The sequence below is a fragment of the Patiria miniata genome, unplaced genomic scaffold (genome assembly GCF_015706575.1).
Source record: "Patiria miniata isolate m_02_andy unplaced genomic scaffold, ASM1570657v1 HiC_scaffold_17, whole genome shotgun sequence".
Lineage (NCBI taxonomy): Eukaryota > Metazoa > Echinodermata > Asteroidea > Valvatida > Asterinidae > Patiria > Patiria miniata.
The window spans coordinates 5,168,394-5,184,277 of NW_024037055.1; the positions used below are offsets into that span (position 1 = coordinate 5,168,394).

Genomic DNA, 15,884 nt, shown 5'->3' on the forward strand with positions numbered 1-15,884 from the left:
CTCATAGGGCCAAGATTGTTAGGGTACTGTCAGTTTAAAGGGTCCTTAAAATACATTTTTTTGAGGAACACATTTTGTGCAACTTCCTACTCCTGTTAAATGTATAAAAGCTATTTGACAATCCTTTTTTGGTTAATTTGATTGAAAGTGCACTTCGTTAAAACAGTAAACAAATTCCATGCTTTTCCAGACAACTGAGGGCGCTGTTGCTGTGATAAAATTTCAGGAAGACACTGTTCAGGTTAGGGGTTTTCTGTTCAAATTGTGAACCCAAAATGTATTCATTGAAAACATTTGTGAGAAAAGTTTGCTAATTGGCTTACGGCTTTGTACTGACAACAATAAATTACCACAGAAACGAAGAAGTCATTACTTGATAAAAACAATTGTGATGCGATCCAGCTAAATGAGTCGTTTGTTGGGAACTTTCATTTTGAGATGCAGGCCAAAATAGGGCCACTTCATCACATCACTTCATCACATCTCTTGGTGTTCCAACTTCCATAATTTTTGAACTAAAGATAGTACCAGCATGCGGTTTTCACAGCAGTAATGCTAACATTGTGCTCTTTTCAAATCTGTAAAAAAAAAATAACCAGGGTCGACAAACGACTCATTATATCGCATCACATTCACAAATGTTGGCTGTTGATTTTTTGAAAATCTGCATGTGTTTAAAAAGTTTGGGCATGATGAACCACATGTCATTCAGTCAAGCAAAACTAATTCTTCCCTGCTGGTGTGGGCATTCGTCCTGCAGTAAACTCCCCCAAGGGGAATACAGCTTGAGATAATAGAAGACAGAAATCCTGGTTAGAAAACCCGAATAAAAGCTCTATCCGCTCCGTTCACAAGTACCCCCTCACCGGCAAAGAGAGTACAGTTGGGGGTGACCAACCGACGCCATCTTGCCTGACTGCAATTCATCATTTGCTGCGAAGCGCGGCCACTGCGTGTACGTAGTACAAATCCCCTGGTGTCCATTTGTCACACACAAGGAACGGTGCGCATCAACCAACGAAATGACCCGCCCATGGGACGTCGTTGCTAGGTAAAAGGGCGCCCTCTTTCGTCGGCGCACGGAGCCCATACTCAGGTGTTCTGGTAAAAAGAGGATTCACGGCATGACAGTGTGTAAAGTATCTTGTATTTTCAACATTCTCTACAACATCAAAACATCACCTGTGATGCCACATTCGCTTGTTGATATTGTAATTTTTAAACCATAGTTTGCAGAATTACCCAATCAAAGAAAGGTTTTTTCACCATAATAGTCATCTGAACTACCTGTGAAATTGATTCCTTGTTATCTTTTGCAGGAAACAGTCCTAACGTTACCACGAGCGCTGGGTCCGGATCTGAGGAGACACAGGGCGTTCGAATTAGTAATCGCAAGCGTAAGGCACCAGCACCCATCGATGAAGAGCCTGGCCCAACTAGTATGTCTAGCTGGGCGAGGGCAGCATTCAAGTAAGACAACCGGTTTTAAAGGGTTCATGAGATGATTTTTTTTCTTAGGAACACATTTTGTGCAACTTTCCACTCCTCTGATATGTATGAAAACTATTTGGCTTTTCTTCTTGTTAATTTCATTGAAATGTTCACTTTTTAAAAGATGTAAAATTTTCCATGCTTTTCCGGACAACTGAGGGCGATGTTGCCGTGATGTTATTTCAGGAAGACACTGTTCAGTACAGTTTAGGTGTTTTTTTTCCAAAAGTGAACCCAAACGTTGTTCATTGAAAACATTTGTGAGAAAATGTTTGCTCATAGGCTTACTGCCATATTGTGACACAACAAAGAATCACCAAATAAAAGAAAATTTACAACAGCAAAATATCCAAAATTCTGACAACTTTTGGTGCTGAAATAGCTGTAACATTGAGGTTTCGGCCTAAAAAAAAAACACTTTTGTTCAAGAATATGGAAATTTGTATCAGCATAAAATCCTATAAAAAGGCATCCAAAACCCTTGAAAATGGCAAAACGAAAACTAAAAATAATGTTAAATGGGACACAAAGGTGAATTTGCAAGGATTGCATTTAAAATTACATTTCATGGGCCCATTAAGTTTGTCTCGGGTTTTGTGTTAGGATAAGGGCCAACACTTTCTAACAATGAGCCTAGACCATGTCTAGCTGTGTCAAGTCAACTGTCGAGTGGTCCATAATGTAACATTATGGTTGTCGTTCGTGCAAGTCGCAGGTAAATGTAAATTATATGTTGAATGCGTTTCAGTTTGTTGCAGAGGGTGATGCGATTCAGAGGAGCCAATCGATCAAAAGGAGATTTGAATGCAGCTTCTTGGTTTACCAGACCAGGTAATAGACCTCAGACATAATGACGTCACGCTTTGTTTACATGTGCGCTTTCCTACGGGAGCCAGGTTGGGACACCAGCCAATCGCCCCTACCTGGCTCCCACTAGGAAAGCGCACAACTAAACAAAGACTGACGCCATTATGTTTCATGTCCATTGTTACATTAAACTAAGGCCAAAAAACAGAAGTCTCCGGTTTCAGGTATGGAGCTTGCCAAAAAAGTGGTGCGGCGACGCGCCTTTTTTTTTTTTTTACCTGATTTTTTTTTTGCCTCAAATGTCAGCTGATGACTGCAAATGGTGCCCGACTAAACTTAGTGCAAATATATGGGAGTCCAGAGAGGCCACATAAAGCTTATTCTCGATCATAACCCCATCTAAAAACACGTTAAAATTGTGCAGCAGCAGGATTCCAGTCAAACCAGTGAGTTTGGCGGTTTTGAGATATCATCTTTCATTGAAAAATTTTTTTTTTCATTTTGCCGATGCGCATGGCTACGGCGACGCGTGCGCATACCAGAAACCGGAGACTTTTTTCTTTGGCCTAAAACACTCTTAGAAGGTCATCAATATATATATATTTATTTTTTCATTTTTCATTTTCCTCATTTTATTTCCACTTCATTCATATAAAAAAACGCATCAGAACACTCTCATAACCATGAGAACGGCCACTTATTGTAACCTTTATTAAACACCTTCTACCTATAATGTTAAAACAACATGCTATATAATGTCAAGAGTTTATAGTCTTGCCCTGCCTTCTACTTGGCTACCCGGAGACATGATATTCTTCTGATATCGTTTTCATGATACGACGTGGATTCATTTTACTGAAATATCACCTTAAAATTTAAAACTGTGTTTGTTTTCAAAATATCAAAACTCAAAAAGTACATGAGTGATTTCAATGATTTTGTACTAAAAGAAAGCTTATTAATTGGGCTTTCATATCCTGGATCTGTAAAGCGCTACATGCAGAACTTCTGTACAAAATAGGGGACGCCAATCAGGTTTTCTTATTTTTTTACTCACCTTGTTGAGATAAAATTATGAATTATGAGGTTTAAAATATTGGGGGGGGGAATCCAACAAATATTCAGTGACATGGATGCTCATTTTGTTTGTATTGATTGTTTTCGTTTTTATTCACTAAACATTTTATTAATTTTTGTTAGTGGCAGTAGCTGAAGCACCTGGTTACAGTCGAGTCATCAAGAATCCAATGGACTTCGGAACAGTTAAAAGGAAACTAGAGGTATTTGATCTTATTGTCTCAGATAGTCCTTTTGGTAATTTGAGGTCCACCTTTCAAATCTCCTGAAAAAAATTTGTTCTGGATTGTTATCCTATTTCAAAGGTCTGGTTAAAAGGCAACTAACCTAATGTCTTACCTTACCGAGAAAAGAAAAAAAAACCTGATTGTTTACTTCTGATGCGGCGGACATTTAACGGCAAACGCATACCTTTTCTAGCCGTGTCCATTCGTGTACGGTACACGTTGTGTGTGTGACACTTAATACACACAGCACCAAAACACAAATGTTGTTTCTCGCACGTCCGCAAAATGCGATGCACTAGTGAAACATGTGCGGCAGGATACAATACTAGCACCCAACGGCCCGATTTTTGAGAGTCAAAGTTGTGACCCCCGAAATCTGTTCTCGCAAGAATAATACAAAAATGCCCAATGTTTAAAGGATGGTTGTGTGGACATTTTTATCCTACTTTGAAGTGCTCTTTCTAAATAACAATATTTTGTAAAAAAAAAAAAAACAATTGTTGCGCAATAAGGTACATTTCAGTTCCTTCATGTAATTATCTGTGTCACGGAAAGACAAATGTTGTTTTTATGACAACTTACCCTCGAACAATATTAAACAATTGTACACAATGTGACCACAAATTATATCAATACATTTTATTAAGAGATGAAAGCGGGGTCGCCCAGTGCAATTTGATCTTTAAAAAAAGTCAGCGGTAATGGTTTTTTTTGTATAATTTCTTTCTATTCAGAGTGGACAGTATGATGATTTTGTGGGTTTCCATAGCGACATGACGTTGGTACACAACAACTGTGTACAGTACAACCCTCCTGGCCACGAGATCAGGCGAGATTGCGAAGAGGTGTTTCAGTTCTACACGGCAGAGTACAGCAAGTTGGTGGAACGCTGGGAGAAGGTAAGAGGATCTGTCCATACCCTAACTCTCCTGCCCAACCCAAGTCAATCTAGCTGTCACTACCCCCTCCTGCCCCACCCTAGTCAGTCTAGCTGTCACTTACCCCCTCCTGCCCCACCCAAGTCAGTCTAGCTGTCACTTACCCCCTCCTGCCCCACCCAAGTCAGTCTAGCTGTCACTACCCCCTCCTGCCCCACCCAAGTCAGTCTAGCTGTCACTACCCCCTCCTGCCCCACCCAAGTCAGTCTAGCTGTCACTACTCCCTCCTGCCCCACCCAAGTCAGTCTAGCTGTCACTACCCCCTCCTGCCCCACCCAAGTCAGTCTAGCTGTCCCTACCCCCTCCTGCCCCACCCAATTCAATCTAGCTGTCACTACCCCCTCCTGCCCCACCCAAGTCAATCTAGCTAGCACTACCCCCTCCTGCCCCACCCAAGTCAGTCTTGCTACCACTTATCCCCTCCTGCCCCACCCAAGTCAGTCTTGCTGTCACTTACCCCCTCCTGCCCCACCCAAGTCAGTCTAGCTGCCACTACCCCCTCCTGCCCCACCCAAGTCAGTCTAGCTGTCACTTACCCCCTCCTGCCCCACCCAAGTCAATCTAGCTAGCACTACCCCCTCCTGCCCCACCCAAGTCAGTCTAGCTGTCACTACCCCCTCCTGCCCCACCCTAGTCAGTCTAGCTGTCACTACCCCCTCCTGCCCCTCCCAAGTCAATCTAGCTCTCACTACCCCCTTCTGCCCCACCTAGCTCAACCACTAATTCCCCCCCCCCAGCTCTCATTTATTCAAGCAAATGTTGTCGTAGTAACATCCAGTGCCGTTGAGGGTTTACTTGGTTTCGTTTTTCCTTTGTTTACGTAGCCGTCTCCTAAAAAGCTGAAAGTACCAGTAGATGATCAACACACTGACAAGAGCAAGTCCAGCGCCGCAAGAGCAATTATTCTCAAATAGATATCTTCCTCATATCAAATCTGGCTGTGTGGTTTTTAACTTGCCTGTGCAACATCTTAAATAATCTGAACATCTTGGATGAGGATAATAAAATTGTTTTCTTGCCCCCTCCCCTCCCCCTCAGTTTAAGCCCAACATTTAAAACCTCTTTACAAATAGATTATTTGTAAGAATCATAACAAGTTGAAGATAGAAAGTGAATCATTGGTTCTGTGGACACATTTTTGGCCAGTGAAAGCATTATAAACATTGGTACTTTGGCAGACAAAACACGCCACACACGCATTTATACAGCCGTAGATAGTGTGCAGCCAACGTCCTTGTACATTTGTTATACATTTGTTATACATTTGTTATACACCATTCTGTAGTTTGATATATTTCTCATTCATAAAAACGACTACACTTCTTAGTTGCTCTTGTGGCTTATTTCCGGACCATTGAAACCCCCCCCCCCCAAAAAAAATTAGAGTCTGCAGATAATCCGAAAAGTCCCTTCCATTTAAAGGGAAAATACAACATTTGCAAACCGACCAGCGTTGGAAAAAAACTGGCTTTTTTTCAAATACTGGCCCCAATTGACCATCGCACTTGTTTGCAATCGATTACACACCTATGAACGGGTACAAGCCAGCTAGACTGGTTCCCTGACCTTACAATTCCCCAATGTATGTAAACTGCTCTGTTTCTTCTTATATGGAGTCAGGGAGCCAGACTACAGGAAAATGATTGGTTTTCTTGGTTTTTATAGCATTTTCGAACCCAAAACCTCAAAAAAGTCAGTGTAATTATATTTGCTATATATTTCCAACCCCCCAATTCCATCCATTTCTGAAAATTACAGCAAAAGCAAATGATGTACATGTATATTCCCTTTAATTAGCTGTATCTCTGGACTGGGGTGTCCAAATGAGATGGGATAAAGACAGTTTAGCAAAAAGTGAGTGCTAGTATTTTTAATACTTTTGGATTGACTGCTACATTTTTATTGACACACGCTGTATTTATTGCAAGCCATGTTGATGCAGTTTTCTTTGGTGATTAATCATTGCTCTAAGTCACTTGAAAGTCAACGTTTATACGTCAAACTACATTGAGATGGCTTTAATATTCGACACAGTAATTGTGAGTTTTGTTTTTGTTAACTTTGTCATATTTACAAAAAGTTAACCTCAGTGAATTGTGAGATAACAATTTCAACTTGTAGTTAGTCTTATTATAACTTGTAAAAAAAATATATTAAAGTTGCATGAATTTTGCTATTTCCCCGGATGAGGCTATCTTTGTACCTTATTTGCATATGATGTCTTTAAAGTATTGACCCAAAGCGCATTTAACTTTTTAAAGACAACTGTTCCCGCTAGCTCAGTCGAGTGTACTACAATAAGTATTAAATAATAATGGGTATTTGTATAGCGCATGTTGGTGCTCGAGGCGCTACATCATTATTACCCTGCTCATTGGGCCAATGAGACATTCCAAATACCATCTCAGCTCCCAAATTTTCGGCGAAAGTTTCTTCTTCGGTAAAGGTCTGGGGCTCGCTAAATCCATAAGTTCGAAAAGAAAAAATCCATTTTTGAATGATTTTACCCCACATTTTCGGGGAAATTTTTCATTTGAAAAGCACATCCGTACAAAAAAAATGAACCGGAATGTGTTCTAGGGTCCCATAGGTACGAAACCTGGGAAGCAGAGGGAATGTAGAGGGGAAACGTTTTGGGCCCGTTGCTTAATCGATTTGCACGGTTTACTACGTCGTGATTCGTTCCCAGTATTGAGTATTTCGGAAAGATTTCCATATAAGAAGTTCACTCGACACCCTGTGTACAAACCCTATGAGAGTGGACTGAAAAATTCTAAGTGTTTTCTAAGAAAATGCTTGTATTTTCTCACTGCTCAAATTGACTTTGATGACATGAAATTGCTAACTTCTTATATGGAAATCTTTCCAGTATTTCGCACGATTTAACAATTCGTTCGCACAATTTAGCCATTCGGTCCAGCGGCGCAGCGGCGTAGCTTTAAGTGATTGCAACTTCAAAAATAAGTATCAAAATTGAAAGAAAAGCTTCCCGATCTTCAACGAACCTTCACCGAACAAAGGAACAATCATCCCGAGGCAGCCAAGAACCATATTCCCCGATTTACTCAAGAATTGTTAATCTTAAAAATCGGGAATGTGTGAACCTAGCATTAGTCAAGGGCTGCATAACACAGATTTATTTCCGCTTCAGTGTCCCCCGTTTCTGTTTCAAGGAATGCCCTTGTGTTTATCACAAAGATTGTCCGTGCAGGATACGATTCCACGTCGCTGACGTTTGCTTAGGTTAGTGCTATTCAAATCAGGGTATTTTATATGTAACGAAATTCATTGCGGCCTCAATATTCAGAATGGGGCTTTGCGTTAAGCCGAGGAGTAGTAATGCATCAGTGCACAGCGCCTCGGTCGCTTTGCGTATTAGGGCGTGCCCTACGGATCAAATTCGATGCACTTTCCCATGCTTTCTCACACTTCAGTTTTGAACGGTTTATATCGCCTTTAATTTCTACGATAATGGAGAATAATGTTTGACCCAATGGAGGAGAACGCAGATGCTCAGTGTGGAAGCGTCAATGAGGGAGCTAGCCCCCTTTTTAGTATGCTGTGCACCAATTTCAAGATCTCCGTGAAATGCTTCGGATCGAGCCCTCCGATCACGGACAGTTGGGGCGATCCAGAATAATTCCGAGAGCCGCCCCCCGAGTTGCGGAACCACGTTCCCGCCTGGGCCCCTAACGGAGGGCAGAAAGGCACCATGGAGAAGCTGGAAGTGGAAGCCGGTCCTCTCCAACGTCCCCGCCCCTAAAGAAACGTCGCCTCGTGCAACTGGACGCATCCTTTGACAACGGAATTAGGACCAGGCGCGTCCGAGTGTCATGATCAGCCGTGGATGCCGGGCCGAGTCAGGGTGCAGCGGCTGCGAACTCCGAATCCGATTCGATGCTTTCTCAGGTATGTAAACGTAAATCGTAACGTTCATGGTTTATTTTAAGAAATGCCTCAGAACAATCGCATTTTGCCTTGAAGGGACTGAGTTATTCGTGCAATTTACTACGCCAGATGGAAAGAATTCCTGACGCCCCCCCCCCCCCCCCACACACCCACACACACACACACACGTTTGTTTAACATACCTAGTGTGAGCATTCCTTTGTTTTCGTGTAGTTAAGAAAAAACAGTGAAAAAACTCATTTTACTCCAACTGTGAAAACTCTTTCAACCCAGTTTTTTTCTCTATTTCCCTCTAGTGTTTGTCTTCAATTTGCCACCGATAAACCTAACCCAAAAATGTCTCTAAACCTGTTTTTCAGAGGGGAAAAACCATGTGTGGACGTGGGCAAGTCCACACAACGTCGCTGCTACCTGGTTTATGTGGACATCTTTTGTTCGGAAGTCCACACAGTGAATGTAATGCTTGTCCACACATACACACCCACACATTTTGTTAATACCGCTCAATCACCGACGGGCGCGGTTCACTGTTAACATGTTTCATGTACTACCAATGGTTACCAATAAGCAGTAGCAAAGTAGGAGTATGGCTGGATTGCTAAGGAATTTCTATGCTGATCAGTCGTAATTTGAGCAAAATGTGCCCAGTAGTTTTTGAGTTAGACAAAAAAGTATTAAGGGGGGACTTTCTTTTGGTCAAAAAAAAATTATCGTACAAATTCCTAAAAAAATAAGTCGAAATCCCCCGCCCCCCCCCCCGTGACACCCCCCCCCCCCCCCAATTATACTGGTATAATGTCCGCCGGTTCAAAATACGGTACACCATTCTGTAATCTAGTGTTAAATAATCGTCGAATTTGAACAGCGTCCCCATTGAAATATGGTACCAGGCCCCCCTCCCACCACCCCACCCTTGCAACTCAAGTATTCATAAATTTATCCAACTTTCTGTATTCATTATTATAACCTCATTTCACATCTCAAATATGTGCCACGCTGAAATAAACGCCTGTTGCAAATACATTAGTCTGTCAGTCGCAATTCAAATATTTCATGATCATAAACATCCATATTTTTATATACATGTAGAATCTGTGAATAATGTTATTAATGTTGTATTCATTACGAGCTTCTGTGGTACACTTTTTGTTTCACTGTCCATCCCCTAGCAACAAAACAAAATTAATTGCTTTATCAATTCAAGATGACAAAATCTCTTACCTGAAGTTCTTACATGTAACTTCTCCACAAACTAAAAGCAAAAAACAACAGTTCAAGAACAGGAGCTTATTCCATCTTTATATTTTGTTATACTTTGTTTAGGATACCAATTGTACGGGAACATTTTTTTGTTCAGAAGATTATATTTATCAATTCAACATGACAAAATCTCTTACCTGAAGTCCTTACATGTAACTTCTCCACAAACTAAAAGCAAAAAGCAACAGTTCAAGAACAGGAGCTTATTCCATCTTTATGTTTTGTTATACTTTGTTTAGTATACCAATTGTACGGGAACATTTTTTTGTTCAGAAGATTATATATACATGTACATGTATAGGTGCATTATCAATCAAGTATTCTTTAGTTTAGGTAGTTCAAGACACCAGCTCTACAGTCATTGACAGTTCTCCGTACTTCGCCACACAATTAAAGTCTACTGTTCTGGTTGGCACAGCTGTCCCATAAACAGAACTGCTCCGGATTTATTGTCATATATAAACAACAAGAATGGATGATCTGCCATGAATTCTAGAGGTCCATAAGAGAGACCCTTACTTATTAACCAAGATGTAGCTGCTGCTGCCTCACTCCCTTCTTCATTCACCTTTAAGAAAGCCTTATGGATCGCTTTGGATATGAAGACATCTTTGTCTCCTGTCATCCCTGAGAAGTCAGCCTTGGCAACATCAAATGGATCATTCATACCCATCTTCCTCAAGACATCATTCAAGACAAAGTCCTGCTCCAGATTAAACCTTGGAAGATACACCATGACAGTAGGGCTGTCACGCATACGAGCTTCCGTCACCCAAGAGTCAATCTTCTCTTGACTCAACTTCTTCTGCAGATCAGCCAGCCCATCCACTTGATCAGGTAACACAATGAACATGCTCACTTCATTCTTGAGGTAAGGTAGCTCCAGGATGGAACTGCTCACGGAATCGTCACGAGCGTAGTTGAACTTTTCTGTCTGGTGCATCATGGTAACATTCTCGGACCCACCCAAAGTACGGAACTTCCCATTAAAATTTGTGTCCTGATAATCAAACTTGGCCGCCCAATCTCCTTTGAAGTAGATAGTATTGACCAGCACCAAGCGAGTCATATCATCGATTGATCCTGCAGCAAGTAAGTCTTTGATGCGGTTTGCAGTTTGCTTCTCCACCCAGGAGTTGATGTGTTGACGAGAACCTTCCCCATCACCAATGAAATCAAGAATTTCCATACTGGCTCCGTAGTACTTCTTGCTGTCGTCAACAAATGTCGCAAAGACATCCAAACCCTTCGGACCAAACAATCTGTTGGCAGCTACCAGAGTGCAAGGAGTTGCAGGACGTTGGCATCTGTTGGCAGCTACCAGAGTGCAAGGAGTTGCAGGACGCAAAAACCGAGCCCGAAGGCGAGCAAATAACTGATGAGGAGCAGATTTTTCTGAGCTTTTGGAGGAAGGAACTTGACTCATCTGGCTTGCTGTCTCACCAGCGGAAGCTTCAGGACTGAAAATCAGAGCTCTCAGGTCAGCAAATGACTGATGAAGAACAGATTCTTCTAAGATGTTGAAGTGAAGTACTTGACTCATCTGGCTTGCTGTCTCACCACGTGCCCCCATGAAGGTCATAGCGAGTGCAGTGGAGATGCTCATAGGAGAAAAGAAGATGTTGTTGTTGGAGCTTCCTCCCTCAGTCAACACTCGGAAGAGACTAAATGCAAAGGTGTTAATAGCCTTGGCAGCATCTTGAGCTAGGCCGACATCTGACACCTGGGTTGCCATGGTATCAGTAGATTGAGCTGGAAATGAGAATTCGAAATTGGAGAAGCCTTATATAATCGCTTGTCCGTCGATGATGTGAGTTTAGCATAAGATGTAAATTGGACATGACAATGCAACGGTGAATAAATGTTTCCATTAAAGATAAAATGACTGTTCACAATTGCAGTTGAGCACTTCAACCATGGGGTTCTTGATCTATGGTTCAACCAAACGCTTCCTTGCACTCTCTTCGTTTCATTCAAAACCAAAACAATTAAAAATGTCTTCATTAATTTAATATAAGAGATAAACAATAACTTTTTTTTCAAATAATTTACGTTTAGCATCCACAACCTGATGCACACAAACCTCATTTTACATCCTGAAACTTTTTTTCGGGGGGGAGGGACAATAAAAGGAAACGCATTTTCTGAAACGGAAAGCTAAAGTCATGGTCACATAACTATTAATAGAACTTTCCAACAAAGAGCTCCAGTTTCATTTCAGAGTTAAATTTCCTGATATAAATGCAAACACACACAGGATGTTAGGTATCCCCTTTCATGGCGTGGCCCCTAACGTGGTGCACTTTGATTTTTCGCATCTAAAGACAAAGCATTGAAATAATAGTGTCCGATCATTCTGTCATCACATTCAAGGGCGGATCGAGAACACAATTTTTTGGGGGGCCAAAAAAAAATTTGGTCCCCCAAAACAGTGGGTCAAAAAAATTACGGCGTGGGGTTCGGGGCCAACTTAAGGGCCCCGAAAAATTTTGGATTCTAAATGCTCTGTGGTGCGATCTGAGGCAATTTCTGACCACTTTAACCAATGTTTTTTGGAGGAAAAGATGGTGGTGTACTCATAGCCTGCCTTTATTGCGATGTCACATAAAAAAAAAAAAAATTGGTTTCGTTTGGGGGGGGGGCATGGCCCCCTTTGCCCCCCCCCCCCCCGGATCCGCCCTTGACCACATTCACAAATCCCACGACACAAATACTGTCATACAACAAAGTGGGAAAATTAAGAAACTTACCGATATGATAATCTGAAAAGTTCTGCCTAGGCACAGTAACACGAGATGAACGTTGAAGCGAAACTGCGCAGAAAAAAAAGTGGAAGTTTGGAACCGCCCGATCAAACAACTTCGTTCCCAGAGTGTCGAGCAGTACGCGCCCACCACTACCTGCTCTCTCACCCTGGTATTGGATCATTTGCATGTGCAACATTTTTGAACACGTATGCAAATGAGGATTAGTCTGGTGCCGCCTTGTACTTTACATCAGCGTTTGTTTTGAATGTGATGTCTGGGGTAAAAACAGAATCAATTCGTCGCGGCGTGAGCATTGCCTGAGTTTCGAAAACACAATATTTTTTCTTCAAAATTAAAACGTTTACAATCTTATTGAGACAATTTGCAGTATCACATTTCATATTAATATGAACACATTGGAAAGAAAATGATTATTTATGAGAAGGTGTGGACGTAATCATTACAATGAACGCGAAAACACGTAATGCACGTTTGAAATAACAACACCAAGTTCACGATATAAATGCATTACTATCGAATCAGGATACAGGGAGAAAGTTTCCTATCCGGGGCTTACTGTTGGAAACGAGGTTGGAAATAACGTAACCACTGGGGATGAATATGCCCGATCAAGTAAATAAACGGAATGAGCATTAGTTCGGTAATAGCGCCACCATACGGTAAATCTTTGTGATAAAAATGGAGGGCGGTCTACAGTTCTGCTTTAAGTATTCGGGGTACACCCCAGTATAAAAAATTGCTGAATGGAAGTCGGAGGATATGCTCTGAATTATCAAAAATATTGCCAATTATTGAACACCGCTGATAATTGGCAATATTTGTGTCATAAATCTCTTCGCTGTACTCGCTTCGTATTCAAGTTTCCGTCATCTTCAGTCTACCAATCCCCAACATCGTCCACTGATGTCACGCCTGGGCAGCCACCAGAGACCCGTGACATCGGGGTCGACACGAGGATTATCACGTGACTGCTTATCGGAACGCTCTCGTTTAAGTTTTACTGACACGTGTGAAATAATCGAACACACCCTGTGTGCATGTGTATAAGAACTTATTCCGAATCAAGTGACATATTTAGTTGTTCACTTGATATGTTTCACGCATGCGTATTACGGTCAATGACTTTACCGAGATTGAAAAATAAATCAGATGGAGTCCATGCAGTTCCCCCCCCCCCCGCCCTTTGATTTGCAATTGGCTTCCTTCCAGCACGAAGTCTATAGGCAATGTTTGCACCTCCCCACCTCCATTTTCAAAACCCATCACTGACAGGCCTACGGGCGCGCCGGGTTCATTTTTTCATGTGCTACCATAGTTACCAATAAGCTGTATAGGCATGTTAAGGTCACCTATAAGCAACTTGTTTACCAATATAGATTATATTGTGATGAAAGTAAACACTCCTGTAGACATTTTCAAGTACCTCTTTTCATAACTATACCAGTATAACTATTGGACGACTATTCCATGAGCACGACAATAATTATAAGCCAATTAAGTACCCCAGACGATCGTTGAACCCCACACGCGACTATTGTGTAAGTAATCCCTGTTCTGCGTAAAGGTGCAGCATTACATCAACAATAAAAAAAAATGGCAAACACAAATGCGCACACTGGTAAAATAGTTTCAATTAAAAAAAAAAAAAAACCGGAGCTTTTTTTTCAGCAGCTTGGAGGGGGAAGGGGTTAAGGCCTCCGAGTCTATCTCGGAGGGGGTCCACGCCCACCTGCCCCCCCCCCCTCCCCGCCCAGCCTTCACTATAAATGTATCACTGTGCATAATGCAATGTATGTCCTGCACTGTGCCACGAAATAAGTTAACCTGAATTTCAAACTCCTTGTAACTACTAACAACATCCATACTTTCATCCATCTACATCGACTCAAAAATTACAGTAAATTTCCATCTAGGTTATATTACGGACCTTTCTCAGGGTACGCCATCTTGAAAATCAAAGAGGCGCTGTATCCATGCACATCCTTCCTGGGTATAGCAGTTGTAGGATCGCTTTTATTACAGCAATTTAGTGACTTCGGTCGATCTAAAACTGGAAAGATTGTCAAATGGAATGACAATGTTTGAATTACGGATTTACGCCTGTTCTCACGCGTTATATCGCCCTCATTCGCTGAAAATACATCCATGACATGACAAGTGAATTATATTATAGTGAATAATGTGATCCCATTCTCAAAAGAATCAAGCGCAGATAAGCATTCCTTTACCGTTCAAGCTTAATTGGGACTACGACCTAAATACTCCAAAGCCATTAGGCCTATAACCACAATTGGAACTTGCCGATACACGGACGGCCGTTCATCAGTCTGTTGACTTAAACCCATTCTCCTTATTGGGACCGTGAGACTCAAGAAACTTGGTCTCTGTGTGTGTGACCCAGATACAAATAATAACGATCTCTGTTCTTCCGCCCACGACAATATATCGTTATATCGTAAACTGCTCCTCAAGGCACGCTCGGCGGCTTCCTGAGCTTAAGAGTTCGGTCGTCATTTCTTGAATGATGAAGTGCGTCCGATCGTTCACCACGATTGAAAGTTAAAAGAAACCGACGGAGTAGGCTATGTACTTGGGGACAGAAAGTGCATGTACAACACACTACCTACTTATGTTACCTGCCTGTTCCGTCTTCATTCAACTAGATTGCAATCTGCGCTCCTTGTGGATAGAGTTCAACGGGTCAAGCTTGTGCCAGTGCTGGCAAAGTTCAGTTTCTACCTTTCTTAAGAAAGGGACACAACATGCAATTTCAGATTCCATCCATAAAGACAAATCAGCACAATATATTCATTCTTTATGAGAACAGCCTTGGAACGGCTAACCATCTGAAACTATCTACCAGCCAAGCAAAGCTTCATTCAAGCGCATCATCACCAATGCCATTAGGCCCGCCAGTAAAGTCTCCCCTTACGAAACCGCTCCCCAACGCACCTCCAGTTAACATTCCAAGGAGGAAGTATTATAGAGGAGGGGACGTCTCTATAGTCCGAAGTACCATTGGTCCGACGTCCCATTGGTCCGACGTCCCATTGGTCCGACGGCCCATTGCTCAATACGTTCCATTGGTATAAACGTTCCATTGGTATAAACGTCCCATTGGTCCGAAGTCCCATTGGTCCGAAGTCCCATTGGTCCGAAGTCCCATTGGTCCGAAGTCCCATTGGATTAGGGGTTAGTATTAGGATGAGGGTCAGTCAACCTGAGCCAGTGGAACTACACAGCATTATGTTTCGTCGGACCAACGGGACGTCGGACCAATGGAACCTCGGACCAATGGTACTTCGGACTATCGAGACGCAACCCCAGATAATGTCCCCTGCGGAACAGCACTTTTGTTACCTTGTTGGGGGATTCCTGGAACCCTGGCCCAGGTTAATAACGACCTG

At 42.0% G+C, this 15,884-nt stretch overlaps 2 protein-coding genes across 2 annotated transcripts in view; one reads left to right on the forward strand and one right to left on the reverse strand.

Moving 5' to 3' along the window:
• LOC119723589 (BRCA2-interacting transcriptional repressor EMSY-like) overlaps positions 1-5,920 on the forward strand; it is a 26,130-nt gene extending 20,210 nt beyond the window's left edge. The window contains exons 19-23 of the mRNA XM_038194316.1: positions 1,320-1,470; positions 2,240-2,322; positions 3,499-3,578; positions 4,337-4,501; positions 5,365-5,920. Of these exons, the coding sequence (XP_038050244.1) occupies positions 1,320-1,470; positions 2,240-2,322; positions 3,499-3,578; positions 4,337-4,501; positions 5,365-5,454 (569 nt within the window). The 3' untranslated portion in view covers positions 5,455-5,920. The remainder of the gene's footprint in view (positions 1-1,319; positions 1,471-2,239; positions 2,323-3,498; positions 3,579-4,336; positions 4,502-5,364) is intronic.
• Positions 5,921-9,369: 3,449 nt separating this feature from the next.
• Positions 9,370-11,444, reverse strand: LOC119723992 (serpin B8-like). The gene has a single exon (XM_038194914.1). The coding sequence runs from the start codon at positions 11,442-11,444 to the stop codon at positions 10,107-10,109; it is 1,338 nt and encodes a 445-aa protein (XP_038050842.1). The 3' UTR covers positions 9,370-10,106.
• Between the last annotated feature and the right edge of the window lie 4,440 nt (positions 11,445-15,884).

What these genes read in the sequence shown, in the direction of transcription:
- LOC119723992 (XM_038194914.1), bottom strand. Translation starts at nt 11,444, where the DNA reads ATGGCAACCCAGGTGTCAGATGTCGGCCTAGCTCAAGATGCTGCCAAG.